Source organism: Oxyura jamaicensis, chromosome 19 (genome assembly GCF_011077185.1).
Source record: "Oxyura jamaicensis isolate SHBP4307 breed ruddy duck chromosome 19, BPBGC_Ojam_1.0, whole genome shotgun sequence".
Classification (NCBI taxonomy): domain Eukaryota; kingdom Metazoa; phylum Chordata; class Aves; order Anseriformes; family Anatidae; genus Oxyura; species Oxyura jamaicensis.
In genome coordinates this window covers 9742846-9762551 of record NC_048911.1, presented here as the reverse complement: position 1 = coordinate 9762551, position 19706 = coordinate 9742846, and the positions used below count along the sequence as shown (strand labels likewise).

Sequence of the window (19706 nt, the reverse complement as noted above, 5' to 3'; positions counted from 1 at the left end):
TTTTATTTTATTTTATTTTATTTTATTTTATTTTATTTTATTTTATTATTTTTATTTTTATTTTATTTTTTTCTGGTGAGCAAGCAGTCCTGTCATGCACCTGTTTGTGACCAGAGCCACCATTCCAGGCATCCTGGTAAGAGTTTGGCAGGGGATGCAGGCAGGACTGCAGAACAAGGGCTTGAGCATGAGCCAGGTGAAGGAGAAGGAGGAGAAGCAGCTTCTAACGTAGGCTGTGTGCAGCGACTGAATGACACAAGTAGAGAAGCCCACCGACAGGGCAGCATCTTCTCCCACCCACCGTGTACTGTGATAGGGGAAACGGGGTTGTTGCCAGAGTCTGGAAGACCGTGTTTCCAAAACATATGGGCCAGAATCACCCTGAACTTGGCGTAACACTGAGGAAGCACTGCAGCCTGGGGAAGAGTGTGTGAACGGCGATTTTCAAGGGGTCAAACCTGCTGGAAATCTCAGCTGTGCAGGGCAGGGGGGAATAACTCGGGCTGGAAGCAAACTCACAGCTTTCACTGCTAAAGTGGCTCTATTTTTTTTTCTTCCTTCGGGGGGCCGCGGGGCCCCCCCCACCAGAGGCAGTTTTTCTCCCTTGCTGCCCCAAGCCTATTAATAACACAGCCTCTGGCTCCTTGTCTGTCGCAGACACGGCTCGCAGCCGACTCGGCTCTCGTCCCTCTCAGCGAGGGCTTTGTTTACGTGAGAGTTGGGATTGTGCGGGCGCGAGTGCCCTTCCCCATTGTGCAGCTTTGTTCTCAGGCACTCTCCAGCACCTGGGGTGGTTGTGCTTCATCGCAAGCTGCGTTTCAAGGAGTGCCTGCCCGACAATGGGAGATAAAAGGAAAATAGTCTCTCGTTGAATTATTCCCCTGAATAAAGGGGGCTCTGCAGAGAATGAAGCATTGATCCTATCAACTCCAGGATGCAGTACCCTCAGTTAGATCTCTTACACACATCACACACACCTGCATCAATGGAAGGAAAAGAGGCATTTGAAGATCCATCCTTTAAAAAGAGATTGAGTCAGTTTAGTGCTTGCTGAAGTGGAGTATGTTGCCTGATTCCAGCTGTCATTTGTTGGGGATCGGGGTCCTGCAGAGTTTCCCAGATGGCACAGGCAGTCTGTTCAGTCCTCCTCTCCCGCTCCCTTTCGAGGTTTAACTGCACTCTCTTCCCATGGAGTGAATGTTTTTGTAGGACTAGTTTAATCTCGCTAAATTTTTGGCACTTAAAAATCAAGGATTTAGTCTAAATTAAGCACCTGACATCTGTCAGAAGGCAGAGGCAGAAGGAGAAGCTTTCTGGGGCTGACTTAGCCCATCCTATTCCGAGGACTCCAGTGGGCTGAATCGCTCCGTGTGCCCTTTTCTCTCCCTCCCTGCTCTGTTGGAAAGGCATATACTGCTGTGTAGGCGCTGAACCTCTTCCTGCCGAGAGGTCAGGCAGAGGAGGAACCTTCTGCACCTTGTCCGGCTCTCCCAGTACGAGCACTAAAGCCCAGACCCAAGAGCAAGTTGACCTGTCCGTGAACAGCAGGAGACTGGGAGTCCCCCCTCGCGTCTGGGTGCTGCGGGGTGCCTTGCTGGTGCACACCATCTTTGTTTTTAAATCCCTGCAGCTCTGGTCAGAGTTTCCGGACTGCATCCAGCTGTAACTGTGGCCCAGAGTATGACAGAGCGAGGTGACCTCTGGTGCTAGCCTGAAATGCCCACGCTCATCCAGCTGAGATCTTAAGCGGGGTGTGAAGCGAACGGTGAATGCTAACACGTTTGCATCATGCTGCGATGGAGGCACTATCTGCCTCAGACCACCCTCCCTGTTCTTACATCTCCACCGTTGAACACCTTCCCTGTGGATGTAGGTTTTTTGTGGACATTGGTTTGAATTTTCTGTTGCCTGGCAGTCAGGACTCCCTCAGCCAGGGGCCAATTAAGCAGAGCCCTCCCTTGTAGGGATACAGAGGTCCTTCGGGCGCGAGGCGGGATGTGTCTTGTTCTTTTTGGCCAGTGCATGAATAAGGCTCCAGGAGGGCCTCGTGGTGGAAAGCTGTTGTGGTTTTCCTCTGTGGAGCAGCCAAGCCTTGCTTCTTGCTCCCTTGGGTGAGATGCTGGGAGAAGCCCCGTGCAGGCAGGCAGCGCGTTCCTGGGTGGCGATGGGAGGTCACCCACCCGAGGGGCAGGGCCTCGAGGAGAGGTCGTGGCTGAGACAAAGATTTGGGCTTTTTCGTTTCTGTTCTTAATTACTGCCTTCAAAGAAGATGTTGTACAAAACTTAGCCGTGGTCTTGTGCCTGCACACATACCTCCAAAATGTCTTCTCTGTAAGAAGGGAGTGCTCAATGCCAAAATGTTTCTGCAGCAATGGAGACGATTAGGCTTGCAGAAAGCAGTGAGGTGGTGGATTTTTTCTGGAAAGTTGTTTGGTTATTTTATTTTCCCATGAAATGCTGGGTTCTTTTCAGTTTACGGGGAGCAGAGGAGGACTGTGAGAAACATTACGTGCCAGCAGGTCCATTGCCGGTCTTGTTCATTATGTAAAAGCAGCCCGAGGGTCTGGGTGCAGAGGGAAAGGTCCAGCTGCCAGACCCAGGCAGGAGCCGATAACTGAGAGATGAGCTCAAGGTCACGATGGTTTCCAGCCGGAGCTGGTGCGTGGTTCTGGAGGCTGGCTGATGGCGCGCGGGCTGCTTGCTGTGCCCGAGTCACCACCTGCTCAGGAGACAGGCACAGCCCACAGAGCCGCCTGATGCCGGGTGGGTTTAGGGATTCTCAGCCCCTCTGCCTGCCTGGGGGACGGGGGAACTCCGGGAGGTTCCCTGTGCTCACGATTAAGCTGTCTTTGTTTGCAGCCCGGACCTGCGGGCAAGGGAGGGAGCCGAGGGAAAGGTGCGATGCCCTGCGGCGGGGCCGGTGCTCGGCGTGCGGGGCACCGGGGCTGCATTTCATCCGTACCCCTTTTGTCTTCCCCGTTGCATTTCAGCAGGGGGTGGAGAGGTGGAAATGACATTTCATTCCTCTCCTGCGAGCGTGTGCGCGCGCCTGTGCTGAGCCCGCTGACCCCCCTGAAAATTGAAATAATGATAATGCGCGTCTCCTGACTGCATCAAAGTATCAGCACATCAAAAGCCAGGAGGCATGAAATGCAAATGATAAAGTGAAAGCAGATGGATTGTGCATGATCGCCTGATGCCCAATGAATTTTAAAAGGTGCTGGTTCACATGGGGAGAGGGGCTGAAATAAACACGTTATCCCTGCAATTTTTTTTTGTTCTTGCCGCTCACTCCTGACAATATTTTTTCACACTTCAGCGAGCAGCCACTCCATCTCCCTCCCTCCCTCTCCCTCTCTTTCTCTCCCTCTCTCTCTCTCGCTGTCTACCTCACACACGTCTCGGGTCATGTCGCCGCAGCTCCGGTGGAAATAATAAGATATAAACCACGAGGTTGTTATTTGCATAGAAATAGCATGGAGCCCCAGGCAGCATGGGAGAAGGACACAGAGATCATTTGTCTAAAATTTTAATGAAAACTTTTGCTGAGGCAGAGATTTTTATTTTTTTTAACTTGCACTGCCTCCCCCCTTTTTCCACCCCCGTACCTGCCTCCACCTCCCTCGACTCCCTCGTCACCAGCCCAGCGCGGCGTGGTTTCCTGCCAGGCGGGTGACGTGCTGCCGCCGTGCCCTACCGACCTGCTCACTTCCAGCAGCTTCCTTCGTACCAGGAGCAGGCTGCAGAGCCCAGCGCTCCCCATCTACTCCCTGCTTCCATGGTTCAAGCTTCCAGGCCTGCCTTTCCTTTCCAGGCCTGCCTTTCCTTGCCTCACTAGGATGTTCCCAAGGCTGTTGCCGACCTGTTGTTAATGGGTTGGTTCCTCCTTGTCTGTTGTGTTTGAAACAAATCCCGTCTTTAAGGCTGTTTCCTTAATGCAAACAAAGAGTGGCTGTCGGTCACACCAACGTCCATCCCCTGAGGTGTCTCATGCCCAAAGTGTGAGTGTCCCCGTGGCACCTGGGGGCTGTTCTGGGCCGAGATCTGCCTCTGGTTCAAGCCAAGAACTGTCACACTCTGCCTGCTCTCCCCAGAGCTCTTTTGTACCTTTCTCAAGTTCTTCCCTTGCCATTGTGTGCTTTGTGCTCTGACCGTGTGGGTGAGTGAGAGCAGCAAAAGGGCTTCTTTCCTAAAAACCCAAAGTTCTTCCTTTTAGTTCAGCACGTTTCCCCCTTGAGGAGGAGGCTGTGGATCATGGGAGGAGTAATCAGAGGTGTCAAGAGCAAAGAGTCCACGTAGCAGAGGGCTGGGAGATGGCACGGGTGGATTGATCGAGGCTGAGGACACCGACTGGCAAGGAGCCATCGCAGCCTCTTGGGCTGCTTGATCCCTCCTGAGATGTTGGGAGAATTCATAGAGGAGTAAAGGATCAATGAACTTGAAGTAAACTGATGCTATAGGAGAGATCCGAGGGAGCTGCCAAGCACCTTGGTTCCTTTGTACCTGCGATGAGTTTGGGAAGGTTCCTGCCAGCAGCGGTGCGGTGGCAGGCTGGGTGACTCCATCCTCAGGGCTGGGGGAAGTTTGTCCTCAGAACGATCTTAATTTGAACCATATTTCTGCTTGTATCACCACTTCTAGACCTGAAAGAGCTCAGGAGCCGATTGACCCCATTAATGGTGCACTTTCTGGCAACGCAAAGCGCTGGGTTCTGGAGGAGGAGGCATTTCGGGTATAGAAGGGACGTGTCAGTGAGGGGAGCTGGTCAGTGGAGGCTCGATGCTTTGCTAGGGCAGCGTGTAAATATCTGAGAAACTTAAAATGCTGAAGACAGCAATTGTCCAGCGACCTCCCTTGGGTACATCTCCCGTCAGTGCAGGCACTGCAGGCGTCACCGAGCTGCGTCAGGGCGCAGCACTGCGGGTGCCAGTCGCGTGCCTGGGGGTGAGGCCCCGAGGACTTGTTGATACACCGGGCCGGAACTGCTGCGGGGATTGTTTTGACGATCAGCATTTAAATCCCAGCGCCCCAACAACCGCTTTGCACGGGGCCAGAAGAGAATATCCTTGTCTCTGCTGCCCGCTTGGGTCTGAGGCTCGGTGCCGTGAGGAGCTCCCGCAGCCCGCCCGTCTCGTGCGAGCGATCAGTCTTCAGCATCGCGGGCGGCAGTATTTACCCTTCAGTTTCACAATCTGGAAAAATAAATACAAGCCCGGGGAGATTGATGCTGTTCGGGGGTTTTACTGTAAAATACAGAATGTGAAAAGCTCTTCTTTTGAGATCCGAGGCAGGGACAGCTCAGTATCTGCTCAAGATGACTCCAAGTCTTGGGATTAGATCAAAGCAATCATGTGAGAGCAATCATGTGAGTTAGAACAGCAAGTGCCATCCCTGTCATTCAAAGAAGCATTATAATTATTAATGCATGATATGAATCTTTCTGTAGTGGCACAGCAAGGCTATTAGGATGGCGTATGGGCGCGGGGTGTTGGGCAATGCTGATCAACGAGGGCCTAAGCAGTGCCAGCCAGGTTCTGGTGCTGGAGCAGCGCTGGGCATCGGGCCCTGCCCCTCGCCCAGCGCTCCGAGGCTGCCCCACTCTCGGCCCTGGCACTGGGGGAGGCCGGAGGGGTCCCTCTGCTGCTCTGGGTGCTTACGAGGGTGGCTCCTGGGGAGGGGGCTGCTTCCCTCGGCTCTCTTGGAGCCGGTGCAGGACCCCAGGGTGCTGCTGGAGGCCCCCTGGCACAGGTCCCCATCACTCACACCCCAGTAAAGGTAGTGGGGTTTGGGAGCCGAGGTCAGCACCGAGCTCCTGGCAGGGGCAGGCTCAGCCCCGCGGTGCTGGGCGGCAGAATTCGTTCCTGCTGGTGTCCGTGGGCATCGGTGGGCAGAGGCTGGGGGCAGTGCTGGTGACACAAAGGTCTTCGCTCCGTGTCGAGAAGTTAATGTGAGCAGGATGGATGCCTGGGCTTCAGACAAGTGCAAGTAAACAAACCCCAGCCTCCATTTCTACATTTTATTTTTAATTGCCTTTCTTTAAGTGGTGATATTTGTGTATTGTTCCCACTAGAGACAATTTACGTTCCAAACATCACATTATCAGTCCCTTTATGTCTGCTTAGGGAAGAAGGTCTAATAGATTTCTGTTGACTTTTTTTTTTCTTCCTCCTTTTATCATTTTTAATACAGATCTTGATCAGTTTATCTCTGTGGATGGGGCTTGTACAGTGTGGGCGGGCTGTATTTATTCCCACTAAACAGGAGCTTAGTGTATCGGCACGTGTTCTGCCTGTACCTTCCAGAGAAACTCCTGCATATTTAAAACCTGCTATATATTTCATGGAACAGAAATTGTATCCCAGTTCCAGGTGATCCTGTAGGATATGTTTCTACTCGTGTGCTAGCTCTGCTTGGGTGGGAGCTCTAGGAACTGCCTTGGGAAATTGTCAGATATCTCACGATTAAGCCCAAAATCATGCTACAAAGCGAACGGAGTCTCCTTGTCCTGGTGCCTGTGCCCTTGGCTGGTGGCTGAATGAAAGGGTGCTCTCAGGGCGCAGAAGGTGACCAAGGGAATGACCAAACCAAATCCTTTAGCATCATGGAGACGATCATTAATACCGTTTATAGGGCTAGTGTCTTGAGCAGGGAACCCCTAACTGAGACAGATGGGATTTATGAGCGTTTGGGCCATGTAGAATAGGGGGCTGTAATTTTAGTTTGCAAAGTATATTGAGTCCTTTTGATTTACCACAGACTGATGGAGTGACCTTGAACAGAACATGCGGTCTCCCTGCACCGTGAAAGGAGAGCTAGGCAGGAATGTTTTGACAAGACATTTTTCATTTGAGAATGCCACTTTGCTGAAACGGGAACTCTTCAGGAAAAAGTATCGGTTTCGATGAATTTCTCATTTGGATTTTTTCATTTTGTCAAATGAAAAGCTCTTTTTTTTTCCCACCTGATTTTTCATTCCAAATTACCTTTTATTTCTAATATCTACAATAAATATTTCAGAAGTCAGAAGCAAACATCATGACCCCGCCTGATACTTGCTCCGATCTCGAGATCACAAATTCCGATTTTCTGTTGCAGTGCCGAAGAGGAAGTTTTCAAAAATCCCCGTAAATTCTTGCAAGATAGAAAAAACCTGTTTCCTCCCACTAACATTTCATGTTGCCAGCTGCGTCAGTAAGGTGCTTTGGGATCTTCAGGCAGAAGGTGCCTCCGAAGGCCAGCTGGATGTGCCTTCCCCTGCTGCCTCTGAGGTGACGTGCAGGTGCTTCTTCCCCTTCCCCCTCCGATCTCACCAAATTAAAGCAAGAAAAGGAGCCCACCGGCCAGACCTGCTTCTGGATTTGCAGTCAGTAGCCATCTCCAATAACCATCAGGCTGTCAGCTTCCCCCCCACCTCCCCCTACCTCCCACCTCCCCCATCACTCACCAAAGGAAAAAAAGAGCCGGAGCCACAGCTCGAAATATATCATGCAATAGTGTATCATGAATTTCTTGTGAATCACATTGGTGAAGCAGGTTTATTTATTTCTGAGACTTTAAATCAATACAAAGTAGGTCTCTTAGTTCTGAAGCTGGGATGGAGTGTGAAAAAATGAGCCCATTGTACTCTTAAAACTTTGGGGAAAGGAGATGACAGCTATATAATTCCATTTACCAGGCACTAGGGGCTTTAATGTGAAGGTGACAGGGAGCTCTTTGTGCATTTAGAGCACCATATCTTCTAAATAAAAGATCTGTAGACTTGATAGTGGAGTATAGCTCTGACTTTAATAATCTCCAAGCATTAGACCGAGCCAATATGTTCCCAAGTCAGAAGGGTCCCCCACCGAACGCTCGTAAATTAAAAGTGCAGGAGCTGCACACGTTCCTAGATTAGAAATGCAAGAACTGCAGCCCCTTCCCTTCCCTTCCCAGGCAGCGGAGGGGTCTGTGCTCACAGCGCCTCGTCAGCATCTAACAGGGAGAGGGTCTGCCCCGGGCACGGCTCCGGCTGGCACCCGTCCTCGCTGGGCTCCCCTGCTCGCTGCCGCTGCTCCTCTGCCTCTAAGGACGTGAGTCGTGGGGGGGGACGAGCGAGAAATGAACGCCGAAAGAGCTGTTGAGGCTTGGCTGCACATAATAGCAGTCAGGTTTTAAGTTCCTACACTGCGTTTTCTGATGAGACATTCGTTCTGATCATTTCTGCCTGTTTATGAAAAATAGGCTATTTATAGGATGTGCGTGTGCCTTTTCTGCTTCATGTTTCTGGCAGATAATATAAATTGTGGGCTGGGAATTGCAATTATTGAAATTATTTGGATAAAAATCTGGCACTTATATTTGATATAAACACATGATATGCTCTGAATAATAACAGCACTTAGGTTACATAATGATTCCCATTCAAGCCCTCTGCTGTCATTTTTGCAGATCTTTCATCTTTGATGAAACACGCGAGCCCATCCAGTCTGCAGCCCAGCCGGCCTCGCAGTGATGTCTCCGCTAACGAGCAGCTCAGTCGCTAAAAAGCAGCACCCCAAAAGCAGCTGCTCACCGCAGCTTAGCGTGCTCGGAGCTGGTTAATCTGCGTACAACCTGCCTCTAAACCTGTTGAGTTTGGTCTTAAGAGGCTGAGCAGGCTGCTAGAATCCTGGCTGCCCTTTGTACTCTCCAAAAGATCCTCTAAAGTAAAAGGAAACGTGGCAGTGTTCAGAATGGCTTTTGGAGGACCAGCTGAAATAGATGCTGGCAGCGCTGCCCGTGTGGTTTGTAAGCATGTGGCATCAAAGGCTGTGTTACCTGCAAAACGGTGTGTGTCCTTAGGGGCCTGAGCTGAGCTCTAGCACGTGCGGTGCTGCATCTAGCGTCTCCTCCTGCCCACTTCACTGCTGTCCTCATCCTTCTGCTGAGATGGAGGCACACAGGAGGCGTTTTGTCTTGTGCACCCTCTTAAATGCACGGCTTTCTGCTCTCCTGAGAGATTTGTCTTCGGGAGCACAGGAGGGGGAAGCAGAGTGGTTCATCTGAATCCGTCCTGGAGCGAGCCGGGGGCTGTTTGGTGTCAGGAGAGCAGCGGGTGGTGGCCGTCCTGCCGCCCCGCTCCGGGTTGCTGTTGGAGGCAGGGGAGCGGCTGCAGGCACCAAGGAAGGCAGCGCTCCCTGCTGAGACCTGCCGGCACCTCCCTCGGAAACGTCAGAGCAGCTGCTGGTGGATCGGAAACAGGGAACTATAGCCACGGTGCCTGGCACTGGGGCCATGTGAGGGAAGGCAGCGGTAACAGAAGTGATGCTGATGTTCAGGGGCTGCTCTGAAAATCCCACCACTTCTGTGCATGTGTTCGGCCGCTAAACCTTTGGTAGGTCTTGGGCTAACGCTGCTTCTAGCTCAGCACCTCCGAGCCCCTGTGGCTCAGCGCACCTCCCCGGGCAGCCCACGCTCAGGGCTGTGAAGTTTCCCCTTGGGACAGGTCAGATCCTGGTGGCAGCCGATGCAGGCTGTAACCCTGTGCTGTCTTTCTTTCCTCCTGTGAGTTCGCTCCTAGCATTCCCTCTAACTGATGTGGCGATGTTTCTAGAGCCACCCCTGGCCGTGCTGGCCACGTGTCTCACTGGGAATGTCCGACTCCTCTAACTGCAGCAGTTCGGGGCCTCTCCCGCAGACGTATTCTCTTTCACCCGTGGATATTTTCTTGCAGAAACATTTATACAGCAATATGCATTGCACCATTTAAAATTGTTAATTGGAGATTGAATTACTTGTCAGCCTTTAAAAATGTAGTCCTTGGAGGTCAGCGAGGAGGTGGTTGGCGGAGCTGGATGGATGAGCTATCGCGCTCATTTTTTTCTCGAGCCCAGCCATCACCGTCTGGAAGCTGGCTTAGCCCTTCGGTGCCTTTTAACCTCTGGCACCCGATTCAGGCTGCAGCTGGGTGTGCGGAACAAGCGGGCAGGGGCTCCGATCACTCCGCAGAGGAGAAGACACGGGGACAGCGCCAGCCGGGCGGCGTCCCTGGCCCAGCACCAGGCTGGGAGCAGCTCGCTTGGCGTTTGGGCCCTGCCTGATCACATCAGGCCCTGCCTCAGGGCTGTGCTGGCCGTGCTTATCCCTCCTGCTACCCACAGGAGCAGCGCACGTGTCCGCACGTACGTGCCACGCGGACGAAGGCGGCACCACTTCGCGGCGCGGCTCGGGAGCTCGCAGCCTCTGCTGACGAACACCGACAAGCAAATACTCGCGCGGCGCTATGGAGGGATTTCATTTGCGCAGCCCCTCACAATGCTCTGCCACTTCACTGAGATGTCTGGAGCACTCGGGAAAAGGAGCTGCATATTTATCTTGATCTCCAAAAGGGGATTTAAGGGCGAGAGCAGGCGGTATATTAGGCTGTTTTCATTGCCTGTCAGCGGTGGTAAACCTGAGCTGTCTGCAGTGTCTCCAGATAAGCAGCAGCAGAGGCCCATTTTGCATGTACATACGTTTGCATTAGTTCATAGATGGGGAGTTTAAATCCTCTTTATTTTTATTTTCCTCTGTGGAAAGCATTTAGCTAGACTGGTGCCTGGCATCCGGAGGCCTGCGCTTTCCTTTTCTTTGAGCCTAGATCTACGCTGCTGTCTTTCTGCCGTGCCTCTTCGTGGCGCTGACTTGGTTCGAGGAAGAGGAGGGTGTTGGAGCTTGGGAGGCAGCGCCAGGGCCTTCTCCGTGCAGGGCCCCGGTGCTTGTATCCACTTCCAAATTTCTGGGCTAGAGGCACAACTTCTGTGCCTCCGCTTCTTCTGTATCCAGGCCTCGGCTGCCATCTGTCTCGCAGGGAGTTTTGGGAGGATTGCCTGGGAAATGCTGAGTTCTGGGAAACGTCAGACTACGGGGCTTTATTTCTTCCAAAGGGGAAAAAAATAGGGACTTAGCAAATGCTGGCGTTAGGCGATGCTTTGGGAGGGCACAGAGCCACGATCCCAGCCGTGATGACCTGGTGTGCCAGAAGGAAGCTAACGGCTCCAGCGTCGTTTTGCAGCCAGCTCCGTTCCCTGATTTCACCTCCCTTTAGCACCTTCCTGCTTTCTGCCCCAAAGGCTGACTCCTGAGATCTGTGGCGTTCCCCTGCCCCCTGGGTGAGACGAGTTGGGTCCTCGAGGCACGAACTCGCTCGGGCGCCGCTCCTGCAAGGTCGGGGCTGCCCCGGCCTCGGGGCTGCTCCTCTTCGGCCCCTCTTCCTAAAACGAGCCGTGTTGGTTGCTGGCTGGGGGAGGACAGGTTGTTTGTGTGCGTTTGAGGGGTTTTTAAGATCTAAATGAAGCAGGTATGTAATGCCCTCTGTCTGTTAGAAAGACTCAACCCATAAAAATAACAAACGGCATGTATTTGCTAGAATGTCAAAGTTATGAGTTTATTTTGTAATGATGTGCTCCTGCCTTCATGAGGTAAACTGGCCGTGGCAGAGGTGTTATTAGTAATATGGACTCAGTGGAGCAGAAAGCCGAGTGACCGAGAGATCAGTGTATCAGTCAGGGAGAGGGCAAATGGAAAGAGACAGCGGGAGAATGAGAAAAGAGCTGCGCTGCCTGGGCTCAGATTAGAGATGGAGCCGTGCGAGGGAATTGCAAGTCCAGCAGTCAGCCTTGTTCTTCCTGCTCTCTCCGAGGAGCCGGTGGGGCTTTGTCTTTGCTGCACCCTTCCCCGTGCAGCACGGTGGTTTTCTCCCCGGGTGGAGGTCTGAGTGGGTCCCATCCACCAGGCCCCAAAGCGGGAGCAGTTTTGGATTAGCTCGGGTCAGGCCTCAGGAGACTTGTTCATGTGTCAGCTCGCTGCTGGCTGGGAAGGGTAAGAGATAGAGCTGCCTGCTGCCTCGGCTTCCCACCTCTTGTTTCCCTTGGAAATCCGTACCCGAAGATCTTCCCCGTGTGCAGGGCTGGTGAGCAGTTTGCTCTGTCCTTTGGTGTCGGCATGTTCGTGCCGTGCTGCAGGGACGGGCTTGTACGCGTCCCTTACTCAACACCCCCTCGCCACATCTCCGCCGATGGTTTCCCGTTTTTGTTTTGCCAGGTGCTTGGACGGGAGGTTTACACCTCCAACAACCAGCTGGGTGGGATCCAGATAATGCACAACAACGGGGTGACGCACGGCACCGTGTGCGACGACTTCGAAGGAGTCTACACCATTCTGCTGTGGCTTTCCTACATGCCAAAGGTAATTCCTGGCCCTGCGGGGGCACGACGAGGCACTAGCTATTTATTCACTGCGTTCACAGGGTTTTGGGGGTAGGGGAGGGTCTCTGAATCCGTGGTTTTTTTTTCTGTGTTTGTAGCAGAATGGCTTGGGCTCATGGTTGATGCTCTTGGGCATTCTGGTACTGAAATCTACAAAGCCATTTCTGACCCAAGGTGCTGCAGAAAGCTGGATGAGGGGCAGTGTGGCACTGCCACGTGTACTGTCACGTCCCTCCCCGCGTGCTGTCCTTGGCGCTCCGGGTAGCGGGATTTGGTGTAAGCGGCGGATTGTCTCTTACTGAAAAGGCTCTAAAAGCTCCTCTCGGAGGCAGTAATTTGTGGGAGCTGATGTATGTTTGTAAGCTGCTCTGCAGCTGGGAAGGAGCGACAAGAGCACGCAGGTCACCCTCCTTCAGGAAAGAGTGCACAGACTGAGCCGGGTGGCCTGGGCGCTTTTACAAATTAAATTGCAACCCCTTGCTAAGGCTGGCAATCCTGAAGTTCAAGAGTAAGGCAAGTACAACGCACACAAGATGATGCCAAAAGAGTGGCTGGAAGCACCCTGGAAGTTCCTTCGGACTCTTGCCAAGGCCGCGATCCCATGTGGCAGGGTGGTACCATGAGGGGGAAAGAGGACTGACGAGCTGCTTTGCACTCGGTGCTTGGTGGGAGAATGACTGCCTTCAAGGTTTTTCTTTTTCCCTTAGAGCGTGTACAGCCCTGTTCCTATCCTCAAAGTCAAAGACCCTATAGACAGAACCATAGACTACGTGCCGACCAAGACCCCCTATGATCCTCGCTGGTTGCTGGCCGGCCGCCCAAATCCAAGTGAGTACACCTGTGGTGGTCGGGACATGCCAGGAAGTGTCTTGTGCCAAGGCTTTGTCAGGGATTCGTGTCTGTCACTGCCTTGTCAGTGGTCCAATTTCGGCATTAAATCGTTGATACTGCTCATGGTATCCCATGGCATAACTGGAACTACAAAGCCTAGAAATTAAAGTTCATCAGCAAATGAGGCAGGAGGTGAGTGCTAACCCTGCAGATCTGGGTTTGTCTTCGAATCAGCCAAGTGCATTTTGAAGCTTGAATCTATCTGCTGTGTCTTGAGGTCCTCCAGATCTGCTTCCAGACTTGAAATATTCCCTTCTTCCTGTCAGCAGCCAGGCAGCCCATCCACTGCAGCTAGGCCTAAAGGACAAAGCTGGCTGGAAGGGGGAGAAAAGCCTGAGGCCTGCAATCCGAATATATTTCAGAACTTATTGAATATAATATATAAAAATAGCATGTAAATAATGAGTGTGTGAGAACATTTACAAGTTCTAGTTACTTTCATAGACTTCCTTTTGTATGGTTCAGAGGAAAGTGCATGTAGGAAAGTCTTTCTGCTAGCGGAATCAGAGAGCATTCCTGCAGAGCTCGGTGAATAATTGCATGGGGAACACCGCAAACCACTGAGCCCCCACACATGCTCTTGGGGTTGTGCAGCCTGTGTACGTACAAGCTGCAAACTGGGTGACCATTATGCCTGCCGTTATTAACGAGTTTGGGGGGCTAAAATGAGATTTGTGATAAACTAAGTTTTCTGGTTTTGGATAATATTTTTTCATCATCTCTCATGTAATTCATCCAGCTGTCTGAGTGCAGCAAGCGCTGGCTTCCAAATCGAGTGACTTCAGATTTTAATTTAGTGGAAGCGTTAAGGAAAGCAGATGATTCCCTGTGATAAGTTAAAGCAGATATCTCCTAGGTGAAAAGTTAAAGCCATTTATTAGAGGAGATATTGCCGTGATATTCTTCAAACTGACGCCCGACACGAGGCCAGAATCTAAACGATCAGCTTTGGGCTCACGATAAAGAGATAATTTTGAAATGGATGGTCACATTTTACAGTGGGGCCACAGAGGCAAGGAATGTAGAACACAGTAATTACAAGTTTGGTCTTGATAAAACACTCTCCATCCTGTTTAAGTCAGCAGAGGTTAGCTTGCTTGGATCTCCACTTTTAATTGGTTTTGGACTTGGGTTTGCAGAAGCAGAGGTGCTTGTTCAGATTAAAGCATTCCTCAGAAGCTGCGTGCCAACGGGGAAAGCTGGGAGATTTTTTTTTTTTTTTTTTTGGCAGAAGCTTCATGAAGTCCCAGAGAAAAGCAGATTCCCAAAGAAAGTTGTGATTTTTGTAGCTGTCGGTGGGTAGCGCACCTCGGTGCCTTGTCTTTGGGCCACATGGCTCACGCTGCCGGGAGGACTGCAGAGAGCTGCCTGCAGGTCCCCCCTTTTATTTGTCACACCCCAAATCAGAGTCAGCAACCAGCCCAGATGGAAGAGAAGTACACCGTAATCTGCCCCCTTGATCCCTGGGGGGATAGTTGTCACCCCAGGGTTTTATTTGAAGAAGTGTGTGTGGATTGTTAGCCAACGCAGCTGGTGTCACGCCTGGGTGTCAGCACCTCTGCTGCGATGCCTCTGGGGCAGGAGGAACCCCAAGGCTGACACCGTTGCTTTATAAAGGGAAAATAATGCTAGGTCGTAGTTGGTATGACCAGGGTAACCAATTCATAGATGGTTTGATCAGGGTAACCAAGCCCTCACGCTGCGGGATGGAAGCTGATTGTCTGCAAGGGTCAGGAAAAGTTTGTTCCCTTAGGGCTGCCCAGCCACCTCGGCGAGTGCTGTTCAGGACAGGTTTGCTCTCCTGGAAGTGCTGCAAAGTCGCTGCCTCCTGTGGGCAAGTGCAAGGTCTGAGAGCGTGGCCTGATCCGGCGCCCCTACAGCATCAGCTGGTGGCTTTCGCAGAGCAGGCTTCCAGTACCAGCTGCTTCTTCTCAATTTTAGTCCAAGGCCGTGTGAAGCCCTCTCACACGGGGTGTCTAGTTTTCAAGTATCGCAGACTTTTTTACATTGAGGTCCTGAATTTCTTCAGCATTCTTTCGTTAAAAGAAATGGGAGGCAGAATTGAGAGAAAAACGCGAGCCAAGTTTTAGGACAGAAATAGGCATTTTGAAAAACATCTTTAATGACTTTGCTGCCTTTTGACAAATGTTTGTTGCGTCTCGAAAAAAGCAGCTATTTATTTAAAAGCATGCGAAGTCCCTCTGCTATCTGAACCCCATCGTTTAACAATAAATGATGCTTTTGCTGATAAATGACTGTCTTTATGTAGACTAGCAAATGAAATAAGACATGATGGCTGAAGGCAGACAAACGCTCGGCTGTCTAATGTTCCCTCGTATTATAATCTGTTTAAAACTAACTAAATAAATAAAAAGACAGTTCCACGTTCTCCAGTTGGCATTTTAAACAAGTTTCGGTTGGTCCTTGTATGTTCTCTCTTCTTCCCTCCTTCCTTTCCTCCTCCCTCTTCTGATATTTCCCTTTTTCCCTCCCTTTCAGGTCAAAAAGGACAATGGCTGAGTGGTTTCTTTGACAATGGCTCCTTCCTGGAGATCATGCAGCCCTGGGCCCAGACGGTTGTGGTTGGCAGAGCAAGGTAAGTGCTGAGACATGTTAGACATTTGTAGGAAGTGTGTTTTCATTGTGCTTTGCATTTCTCTAGAACCTCATTTCAAAACTGCTAGTAAAAATAAGTCATTGCTTGAATTGGTTGCCTTGCTTTTACTTCTTTACCACGTGAATGAAGCATGGACTGATCGTTTCTTCTGTTTTGCTTGGAAGTGACAGCTCTCATGTGCACAAAAGCCTAAAAGAGAGAGATTGTTAAAAATCTCAGCAGACAAAACCCGCCTCTCTAGGTGCATGGTCACACGGTGAGGCCTTTTCGCAGCTGTTAATTGAAGGTGTGTTACGCAGTTTATTGTTCTGCAGTCACACTTGACTTGCAAGAAAAGTTCAGCTAAAACTAGAACAAATTGCAAGAAGCTCTGGAAGGGAAGAGCTTAACATTGAGATTTGCATGGAATAACTTGCAACATTTCCCAGACCAGCACCCAGCACACCTGATCCTAATGAGCTGTGCAGCTCCAGAGACCTGAGCTAAGTCAGGAGCTGACCAAAGTACCAGGGGATGTCGCCTTTCATTACCAGAGGGTTCAGTGCAACATGCCCCTCTGTTGTTCTGTTCCTTAGATGTTGTCTCTGAGTGCTGCTGGTCGCAGGGTCTGAGTGCTGATACCCCTGGAGATCCTTTCCTCTCAGAATATTGTCTGTCTTTATATGTTGTTGAACGGAGCCTAAAATACCTGCTGGCTCCCCCCCTAATTGCAGCACGTAACCTTGGGTGTTCCTGTGCCCTTTTGATACACTTCAGTATTTTTACCTGCCACCTGTACCACACCGAAGTGTTATCTCACAAGGTGCTCCAACCATTTCAAGGCTTTAGGTAAAGAAGTACACCGGGTAAAAAAATGATCAGTGATTTGGCAAAGCTAGAAGGTCTCTGTCCAGGCCTGTGCTCGGTTTCACTTGCAGTTCCTTTCTTCTGACAAATTCCAAGTTGCTCTGGACTCTCACGCACAAGTTCGTAGAATACAAATGAAACTGACTTCTTTCAAAAGCAGTGGCACTTGGAAAAAACAAATATATGAATGTATTCTTCTGGGATTGTTACTGTAAGTGCTGCCAAAACTCATCTTTTGTATGTATGCTTGGAATATGTGTGCTGTTGGCTGTAAATTGTCTTTTATTATTCTATGGCAACTTGTCCAGGGACACACTATAAAACAAGATGTAGCATCTTCATGTGCTAGCCTGATAAAATTTATATGAAGTATAATGGAAAACAGAAGTTGTTTTGAGCTGTTTTCAAGTTCAATAAATAACTGTAATACTTGGATAAAGATGTTCTTTATTAGGTCACATGGGCCCTAATACACAAGTTATAAGTTACCGATTTAAGACGGCTTCTGCAATTACGGGGTTCTGGGCAGACCCTTAATCATAGCGAATGGGAATATTTCCAAGCCCCTGGTGCACGCAGGCCGTGTCGCGCTGTCTGCCTGCAGCGTGTCACCAGCCCGGGGTGGCTGCCGAGAGCTCCTCAGCCCTGCTGGGACTGCCTGGGACAAGGGCTGTCACCAGGGCCAGGTGAATTCTGCGTGGATGCTGCGGGAAGCGCTCCGGAGCTCCCTGGTGCCAACCTCCCCTCCTCACCTCACAGCATCCAGCGGCCAAGGGGCAGCAGGGAGGCAGACAGGCAAACCCAAAGGTTTTCCCCTTTACCCGCCGTTCAGCCAAGCCACACAGGAGTTCTGTAAGCACGAGAGGTTTGGCACGGCTGAGACGTCTACAGGGCTTGGGAAGCCTTGGGTCTTCACTTTGGCCCTGGGTAAGACCACCAGCAGCAACATCTGTGTGATGCTGGGTGAGGAGAGGTGCATTTGTAGCTGTCTCACTCAAAGCTCAGGCTTCGGGTTATTCTATTTAATTCGTAGCGAGGTGTGTGTTAGTGTTCAGAACTAGGCTTTGCTTTGAGAACTATACACTGAGCTCTGAAACGACCCAGCCGCATGCCTCAACTCTTCAGAAAGGCCACAGTGCTTCTCCCTCCCCCATTAGCATGCATTATTTGTCTCTTTTGAGCATTTTGATGCAAATTGGAAAAATGGTCTAGTTGTGTAACAGTAAAGTATGCATTTTGATTTGTTTCGGTGCTGGCAGGCTGGGAGGAATACCTGTAGGAGTTGTTGCCGTAGAAACGAGAACAGTGGAGCTGAGTATCCCCGCCGACCCCGCAAACCTGGACTCGGAGGCCAAGGTAGGTTGAACGCCTGCTCACTTGGTTGGTTGTCCTCTGCAAACATCCCTGTGAGAGCAGCGTTTGTTTTGGGGGGATTTTTTGGTCTTGGCGGTGGCACAGAAAATACAGGCGCTCCTCGCGGGGGTGCTGGTACCTGGCCGTGGCTGGAGGCCCCTTTCTCGGGGGGCGCCTTCCCCAGCAGTGCTACTGTGAGCCCGCTGCGATGCAGGGCGTAGGGCCTGGGAGATCTGGCAAGGAAAAATCATTTCCCTGTTCTCTTGCTGTGACCGGATTGTTTCATGCTCTTGCTGCTTTGACATTTTGCTTTTCTCCTGCCTGATTTCACAGCTGTGGCCCTACCTCCTACATCGTCTCTTCTGGGTCTTCTCCTGTGCATGTCCTTTTCTCTCCCCCCTTCCCATTCTTGCAGCAGTCACGGTGTCAGGCCTCCCGTATCATCTCGTCATAGATAAATCAGTGGCAACACTCCTGTTAATGTCAGTGACAGAAGGATTGTCCCAGTTTTTCCTTGGGAAAGCACACCTTACGCATTTCACGTGCTGCACTCCCCATTGTTGGTTCCTTTCAGCCCTTGCTGCAACCGTTCCTCTATTTTTGTGCTAACTCCTGTGCTACCAGAATTGTTTCAAGGCTTAACGATCCTTTTTGTCCCCGCAGATAATCCAGCAGGCTGGCCAGGTGTGGTTCCCTGACTCGGCCTTTAAGACAGCCCAGGCTATCAATGACTTCAACAGAGAGGGGCTGCCTCTGATGGTCTTTGCCAACTGGAGAGGCTTCTCCGGTGGGATGAAAGGTAACCAGCAGCTGGGGTACCCTCGTGGTGTTGTCCTGTACCCTGCCTTGTCTCCTGCTCCTCAGAGCACTGCTGCTGTTCCCCGCCGTGGTTTGGCATCCCGGAGTGGTTCTCTGGGGACCGACCAGCCTCCAGGAGGGAGCACGCAGTGAGGCACAGAAGCAGGTGGAAATACGGTCCTATTGATAACGTTGCACCCTGTAATATCGGTGCATCAAGGACTGTCTCCCAGTCGATGGATGTGGTGGGAGTGGCTGTTCCTATGAACAGAACCGTTATACAACTGCTCGGTTAATAGACAGGCAGATTTTTGTACCGCGTATTTCTGCTTTAAATGGTGTGAAGTGCCGAGAATGTGAGATTGATACCATAAAATTTAAATAAGTAAAAGATTACAGCCTCTTACCTGCATGTGGCTTAGCAAACACAACGAAAAGTTATGGATCCTCTAACAATAAAAGTTCCTGCTCTGGGGAGGCTGGCATTGTGAGAAAGGCCGCATTGCTCTGTCTCATGAGCAGGGCAAGAAGAAATGCAGAATGCAGGGACAGAACGTGGCAAAAGGCTGCAAACTCTTTCCTCTGGAAAACGCCTGTTACCCGTCAGGGGGGTTTCTGCTCCGTGGCCTGCTACTGCACTGTCTTTATAACTCGCTTCCCATGCCAGGCTCACTGGGAAAGTAGCTAATGAATGAATTCTTGGTGGTTACAGAATTATTTTGCCTTACTGTGTAGTGAGATCTGTTGGCTTTGCCAGTGCCTTCGCTGGGAGCATTGCTCAAAAACTGAGTGTAGCTTTGGAGTTGGAACTAGGAGCCCAGGGTGGAGAAGAAGATGTGAAGATGCTAATTGTTGTGAAGACGCTAATAGCTGTACTGCACGTCCCACTTAACTGCACGCCAGCTCATGGCAGGAGGAGGAGGAGAGAGGCACCACAGAGCAGGGAGAGACGGGAGCACCGCAGTCTGTGCTCTGGCCGGGGCATTTTCTGCATCTTG

At 51.0% G+C, this 19706-nt stretch overlaps 1 protein-coding gene across 1 annotated transcript in view; it reads left to right on the top strand.

Moving 5' to 3' along the window:
* Nucleotides 1-19706, top strand: part of ACACA (acetyl-CoA carboxylase alpha) — a 113150-nt gene that overhangs the window by 75741 nt on the left and 17703 nt on the right. Inside the window, exons 45-49 of the mRNA XM_035343442.1 lie at nt 12040-12183; nt 12911-13031; nt 15594-15690; nt 17817-17913; nt 18574-18709. Of these exons, the coding sequence (XP_035199333.1) occupies nt 12040-12183; nt 12911-13031; nt 15594-15690; nt 17817-17913; nt 18574-18709 (595 nt within the window). The remainder of the gene's footprint in view (nt 1-12039; nt 12184-12910; nt 13032-15593; nt 15691-17816; nt 17914-18573; nt 18710-19706) is intronic.